Raw genomic sequence first — 7500 nt, 5'->3', positions numbered from 1 at the left:
CGCTCCAGCTGCCGGGACCAGAATTGCTGCCGGGACCAGACCCGCTGCCGGGACCAGACCCGCTGCCGGGACCAGAATTGCTGCCGGGACCAGACCCGCTGCCGGGACCAGACCCGCTGCCGGGACCAGAATCGCTGCCGGGACCAGACCCGCTGCCCGGACCAGACCCGCTGCCGGGACCAGACCCGCTGCCGGGACCAGACCCGCTGCCGGGACCAGACCCGCTGCCGGGACCAGAACATCAGCGGGCGTCAGCCTCTTCCCTTCCCCACAGCCACACGAATGGAGCAACCTGAAGCCAGAGGAGCTTCCTGCCGTTGCCATGGCAGCAGAGCCTCATGCTGCGTTCACTGTCCTTTAATTGACCTTAAGTTTTGCCTGAATGGCAGCTGCAGAAAGGATCAACGGGAGTGAGAGCAGCCGCCCCAGAGGCTGATGGTTATCAGACACCCGCTTCGTCAGCCCTTTGTTCAACCGCATTAAGGAGCAGACGCAGGTGACGAGTGGAGGCGAGTGGGGAAAAGTGTGTTCTGGGCGCAGACACAAAGTGAATTGGTCCACAGGTGGAGACGAGCACCCACGTCCTCATGCTCCCACTAAGCTGAGGTTCTGTAACAGCAGAATCAATGCCATGGGTTGAAATAAAACGAGAGACACCATGTGTCAGCACGGCATTCTGGGAGCTGTAGGCCTTTACACTGCTGCCGGAGATGTAGGAATGTAATGAGCAGCAGGAACACAGACGCACTATCATCCTCTGAGGGGATGGAGCTGTGTGTGTGTGTGTGTGTGCGTATGTATGTATGACTGTGTGTGTCTGTGTGTGCATGCGTTCATGTGCGCGTGCATGTGTGTGCATGTATGTCTGTGTGTGTGTGTGTGTGTGTGTGTGTGTGTGTGTGTGTGTGTGTGTGTGTGCGTATGTATGTATGACTGTGTGTGTGTGTGTGTGTCTGTGCGTGTGTATGTATGTCTGTGTGTGCATGCGTCCATGTGTGCGTGCATGCGTGTGCATGTCTGTGTGTGTGTGTGTGTGTGTGTGTGTGCGTATGTATGTATGACTGTGTGTGTCTGTGTGTGCATGCGTTCATGTGTGCGTGCATGCGTGTGCATGTCTGTGTGTATGTGTGTGTGTGTGTGTGCGTATGTATGTATGTGTATGACTGTGTGTGTCTGTGCGTGTGTGTGTGCGTATATATGTATGACTGTGTATGTGTGTGTGTGTGTGTCTGTGTGTGCATGCGTTCATGTGTGCGTGTCTGTGTGTGTGTGTGTGTGCCTGTGCGTGTGTGTGTGTGTGCGTGCATGTGTGCATGCGTTCATGTGTGCGTGTCTGTGTGTGTGTGTCTGTGCGTGTGTATGTATGTCTGTGTGTGCATGCGTTCATGTGTGCGTGTGTGTGTGTGTGTGTGCGTATTTATGTATGACTGTGTGTGTCTGTGTGTGTGTGCGTGTCTGTGTGTGTGTGTGTGTGTGTGTGTGTGTGTGTGCCTGTGCGTGTGTGTGTGCGTGCATGTGTGCATGCGTATGTGTGAGCCAGCTTCTGCTCTGTTGACCTTTGACCTTTCTCCCTGCCGGCCTCTGTCACTGTTTCACAGCTCCGTCTTCGCTGCCAGCTTCTCTGGTCAAAGGTCACTGGGGGTGAAGTCCTGCGTGTTCTTTATCTGCATGTTCCGTTCACTGCAGCTACAACTGCTGCAGGTTCTTTCATTATTGCCCCTTATTCCTCCTGTGCCGCTGCCTTTGTAACAGGCTGTCACAGGCGTCTACTGTGGTGACCTCCAGGCTGCAGTGGTGCAGCACAGACACCCTGCAGAGCGGAGCTGAGAGCAGGAAGCCTCCTTCATGTGCGCTTCCGTAGGACAGTGATTGTTATTTGTGGAGCTCATTGTGACACAGTAAAGGGCAGCGCCACGAACAATCGATTCTATTACCAGACTCTAATGTGACACGAGGGGGGAGGAGGCCGCAGGGGGAGGCTGCCTGTTCACTTTCACTCTCTACCATTTGTTTGCCTGTTTGTCTGCTCTGGGAACCAACACAGGCGGAGGAAGAGGCGATGGAACCGAGGCGACGGAACCGAGGCGACGGAACCGAGGGGACGGAACCGAGGAGAAGGAACCGAGGCGACGGAAGCGAGGAGACGGAACCGAGGCGACGGAAGCGAGGAGACGGAACCGAGGCGATGGAACCAGGGAGACGGAAGCGAGGAGACGGAACCGAGGCGACGGAAGCGAGGAGACGGAACCGAGGAGACGGAACCGAGGAGACGGAACCGAGGCGAAGGAACCAAGGCGATGGAACCAGGGAGACGGAACCGAGGAGACGGAACAGAGGCGACGGAAGCGAGTAGAAGGAACCGAGGCGACAGAACCGAGGAGACGGAACCGAGGAGAAGGAACCGAGGCGACGGAACCGAGGAGACGGAACCGAGGAGACGGAACCGAGGCGATGGAACCAGGGAGAGGGAACCGAGGAGACGAAACAGAGGCGACGGAACCGAGGAGACGGAAGCGAGGAGACGGAACCGAGGCGACGGAAGCGAGGAGAAGGAACCGAGGCGACAGAACCGAGGAGACGGAACCGAGGAGACGGAACCGAGGCGACGGAAGCGAGGAGACGGAACCGAGGCGATGGAACCGAGGAGAAGGAACCAAGGCGATGGAACCAGGGAGACGGAAGCGAGGAGACGGAACCGAGGCGATGGAAGCGAGGAGACGGAACCGAGGAGACGGAACCGAGGCGAAGGAACCAAGGCGATGGAACCAGGGAGACGGAACCGAGGAGACGGAACAAAGGCGACGGACCTGAGGCGACGGAACCGAGGAGACGGAACCGAAGCGATGGAACCAGGGAGACGGAACCGAGGAGACGAAACAGAGGCGACGGAAGCGAGGAGACGGAAGCGAGGAGACGGAACCGAGGCGACGGAAGCGAGGAGAAGGAACCGAGGCGACAGAACCGAGGAGACGGAACCGAGGAGACGGAACCGAGGAGAAGGAACCGAGGAGACGGAACCGAGGCGACGGAAGCGAGGAGACGGAACCGAGGAGACGGAACCGAGGAGACGGAACCGAGGAGACGGAACCGAGGGGACGGAACCGAGGAGAAGGAACCGAGGCGACGGAAGCGAGGAGACGGAACCGAGGCGACGGAAAGCGAGGAGACGGAACCGAGGCGATGGAACCGAGGAGAAGGAACCAAGGCGATGGAACCAGGGAGACGGAAGCGAGGAGACGGAACCGAGGCGACGGAAGCGAGGAGACGGAACCGAGGAGACGGAACCGAGGCGACGGAAGCGAGGAGACGGAACCGAGGCGACGGAAGCGAGGAGACGGAACCGAGGCGATGGAACCGAGGAGAAGGAACCAAGGCGATGGAACCAGGGAGACGGAACCGAGGAGACGGAACCGAGGCGACGGAAGCGAGGAGAAGGAACCGAGGCGACAGAACCGAGGAGACGGAACCGAGGAGACGGAACCGAGGCGACGGAAGCGAGGAGACGGAACCGAGGCGATGGAACCGAGGAGAAGGAACCAAGGCGATGGAACCAGGGAGACGGAAGCGAGGAGACGGAACCGAGGCGATGGAAGCGAGGAGACGGAACCGAGGAGACGGAACCGAGGCGAAGGAACCAAGGCGATGGAACCAGGGAGACGGAACCGAGGAGACGGAACAAAGGCGACGGAACTGAGGCGACGGAACCGAGGAGACGGAACCGAAGCGATGGAACCAGGGAGACGGAACCGAGGAGACGAAACAGAGGCGACGGAAGCGAGGAGACGGAAGCGAGGAGACGGAACCGAGGCGACGGAAGCGAGGAGAAGGAACCGAGGCGACAGAACCGAGGAGACGGAACTGAGGAGACGGAACCGAGGAGAAGGAACCGAGGAGACGGAACCGAGGCGACGGAAGCGAGGAGACGGAACCGAGGAGACGGAACCGAGGAGACGGAACCGAGGAGACGGAACCGAGGGGACGGAACCGAGGAGAAGGAACCGAGGCGACGGAAGCGAGGAGACGGAACCGAGGCGACGGAAGCGAGGAGACGGAACCGAGGCGATGGAACCGAGGAGAAGGAACCAAGGCGATGGAACCAGGGAGACGGAAGCGAGGAGACGGAACCGAGGCGACGGAAGCGAGGAGACGGAACCGAGGAGACGGAACCGAGGCGACGGAAGCGAGGAGACGGAACCGAGGCGACGGAAGCGAGGAGACGGAACCGAGGCGATGGAACCGAGGAGAAGGAACCAAGGCGATGGAACCAGGGAGACGGAACCGAGGAGACGGAACCGAGGCGACGGAAGCGAGGAGACGGAACCGAGGAGACGGAACTGAGGCGATGGAACCGAGGAGACGAAACAGAGGCGACGGAACCGAGGTGACAGAACCGAGGCGACAGAACCGAGGAGACGGAAGCGAGGCGACGGAACCGAGGCGACAGAACCGAGGAGACGGAACCGAGGAGACGGAACCGAGGAGACGGAACCGAGGCGACGGAAGCGAGGAGACGGAACCGAGGAGACGGAACCGAGGAGACGGAACCGAGGCGACGGAACCGAGGCGACGGAACCGAGGAACAGCGGTCAGAAAAGGGAACAGGAAGGACACGGGTTCAACAGCCGTCAGTCTCTGCACAGCAGAAGGAGCAGGACTCATGTGACACATGCAGACTTGATTTATATTTGCAGGAACCAAGCCACGACCACAGGAGCCTCTGACTCAGCCCCACAGAACACGCTATTACTAGTGATATTGTTATTATGCTGCCAGAATAATAATTAGCCTGTGATGACCGTGCAACAAGTGCGTCCGCAGCAGCTCAGCATCGCCTGGATGAGTCACACGTGAGGCTTCTAGGTAATTCACGACGACCCCTGCTTATGTAACACAAAGCGGCCGATGAGCGCGTACTACACGGGCGCCGCAGAGGGAGCGCCGCGGAAGCTGCCGACGACGCCTCGCTCGACGAGCGAAAGCCCCGGTGCCCGTCAGCCGCAGGCGGAACGCGAGCGGGCACCGACACGCGAACGACGTTTTATGCAACAGTTGTCAGTCAGCCCGCATCAGGCGGAAGCCCGCGGCCCCGCACGCGCGCGCGCTGCTTGCCTGAGATGCCTCCGCCGACCACGATCACGTCGTAGGTGTTGCTGGCTGCGGTCATGGTTCCGTCCGGTCGCCTCCGCCGCTCCGCCGAGTCCGCTGGCCGCTGGGCGCGTGGCGCACGGAGCGGCGCATCTGTATTAAAAACTCCCCTGACTCCGCCCACCGGCGCCGGAGCTGCGCAGCTCACGGACCTGCAGGAGGTGGTCGGACCGAAGCGGAACCAGAGCGGCCCAGCTGGAGGTCTTCTCGGTGGAAGGAGCGTCGTATTTTAATGTGTCTAATGTGGTATTTTGTAAATAAATCTACTAAAGGTCTCCACAGATATAAAGGCAACAACAACACAGTTGCAACTACTGTAAGAATTAAAACATTCGCATCTGAAGCCAAAACTGGACAAAGTTAAAAACGAAACGTCCAAACTGTAAAGTCTAACTAGGATCCCGAACCCGGCTCTCTTTGTAGTTTTTTGCTTTGTGGAAAGAGCCTGTTCTACGTGTGATCGTCCAGCTGCCGTCGCCCTCTCGTGGTTGGTTGATGTTCTGCAGCAGAGGCGACTCCGTGACATGCAATGAACCGTGGGAACCGCTAGAGGGCGGCGCTGCTGCATTCATGGCAAGCACGTGTCCGGTTCTCCGCTGCTTCCTGCCGGGTTCTGACCCAGTATTAGTGCAGTTTGGACCATCGTCCAAACGTGTGCGAGGTGATAAAAAAAGAGAAGCTTTGTCTCCTCAGTCACAGGGAAAAGCCATTTTATTGTGTGTGTGTGTGTGTGTGTGTGTGTGTGTGTGTGTGTGTGTGTGTGTGTGTGTGTGTGTGTGTGTGTGTGTGTGTGTGTGTGTGTGTGTGTGTGTGTGTGAGAGAGAGCTGTCACAGCGCTGGAGCCGTGTGTGGGCACTAATTGGACCGACTGGGACTCAGGGACATAATAACAGGTCACAGAGACACAAGTAACCACACACTGACTCACATCCACTACAGAGACAACAGGGTGAAACTGAACCAGAACCTCTGATCGGGTCACGTCTCTGCCGAACTGTTATGAGTCTTACCTCTGTCACATTGGAATTTTATTCTTTAAACTTTTACTGAAGCACAGGATGAGTTCGACCACAGACCTGGAGGTTGCGTTTAACGGCTGCAGCTCCTTGTATGTGGTGCCGAATGTAAAAGGAGAACGTGTAACTAGTTTTCCCACGTTTAACTAAATGTGAAAAAGTCTAAATATGAATGATAAATATAAATCTAATGTTGAATCTAAATCTAACTATTAAACCTAAATGTAAATGTTTACTGTTAAATCTAAATAAAATATTTAAATCCAAATGTTCGCTGATGTCAGATCAGTGACGCGGATCAAACGCCTCAAACAGTGCGCGCATAGCTCCGCCCACATCTGACTGGAAACCTTCGTTTATAGCTTACAAGTAACTTAAGACAACGGCTAGCTAGTAACGTTAGCTAACTAGTTCTCCACCGGCGCAACAGAAAGTCCATCCAAGCCTACGTTCGGCGTTCATGGCGTTGACGTCGCCGGCAGCGGCAGCTCCTCAGCTCGGACACCTTCTGTTCCACGCGTTCAGTCTCTGCTAATGAGAGTTTTACACTCGGCGAACATTTAAGACATAATATTGACATTTCTATTTAACATTTATGTTCACATTTAATATTTATATTTACATGTAACATTTTCACATTTAGTTATATGGGAGAAAACTAGTTATATGTGCATCTTTTACATTCGGCACCACATAACTTTGATGTAATGTAGTAACGGTTTAGGTTAAACATGACGTCACAGGTTTTACCCAAAAGTTTCAGTCAGAAGCAGCCGAAGCCTCACACACAGGCAGCTTCAGCAGGTGAGTGTGTGTGTGTGTGTGTGTGTGTGTGTGTGTGTGTGTGTGTGTGCGCGCGTGTGTGTGCGTGCGTGTGTGTGTGTGTGTGTCTGTGTGTGTGTGTGAGCCAGCTTGTGCTCTGGTTGACCTTTGACCTTTCTCCCTGCCAGCCTTTCTGTCACTGTTTCACCCTGTGATTAACAGCTGTGGTAAAGTTCGTGGACCATGATCCCATTGAAGCTGAGCTGAGGCTCAGAACGACAGACACTAGAGACAGAAGCAGAAGAAGCAAAAGCAGCGGTTTTAAACGTGGAACAATAGAAGCTGCGTGAAGGTCCAAGTGGAGCAGCACGTGGGTTCTGCAACTCTCCTGCGTGTTGAGCCGTGTTGTGTTGCCGTGGAGGCGGGTCCAGACGACCCATAGGAGCAGCTGGAAAATGAGCTGCAGTGAGCGGATGCACATAACAGTGAAGGTAGAACATGTTCTGGTCCAGAGCGTCCAGGCCTCCACCAAGGTGGTTCCCCAAACAACAACTAGCACCCTGGGAGTCAGGTGGGT

The 7500-nt window shown here is 56.3% G+C and overlaps 2 protein-coding genes across 8 annotated transcripts in view; both read right to left on the bottom strand.

The window, feature by feature from the left end:
• The window catches only part of mao (monoamine oxidase), a 13910-nt gene extending 8360 nt beyond the window's left edge, over nt 1–5550 (bottom strand). Inside the window, exon 1 of the mRNA XM_029137030.3 lies at nt 5110–5550. Within this exon, the coding sequence (XP_028992863.1) occupies nt 5110–5164 (55 nt within the window). The 5' untranslated portion in view covers nt 5165–5550. The remainder of the gene's footprint in view (nt 1–5109) is intronic.
• Nucleotides 5551–5838: 288 nt separating this feature from the next.
• The window catches only part of ndp (norrin cystine knot growth factor NDP), a 13855-nt gene continuing 12193 nt past the window's right edge, over nt 5839–7500 (bottom strand). For all 7 annotated transcript variants that reach the window (XM_029135745.3, XM_029135747.3, XM_029135746.3 and 4 more), the window contains one exon: nt 5839–7500. This exon is cut by the window's right edge and continues 282 nt beyond it. The gene's annotated coding sequence lies outside the window, so the exon portion shown is untranslated.

The sequence above is a fragment of the Betta splendens genome, chromosome 21, assembly GCF_900634795.4.
Source record: "Betta splendens chromosome 21, fBetSpl5.4, whole genome shotgun sequence".
NCBI classification, from domain to species: domain Eukaryota; kingdom Metazoa; phylum Chordata; class Actinopteri; order Anabantiformes; family Osphronemidae; genus Betta; species Betta splendens.
The sequence above is the reverse complement of the archived record's forward strand: the minus strand, read 5'-3'. Positions and strand labels throughout refer to the sequence as shown.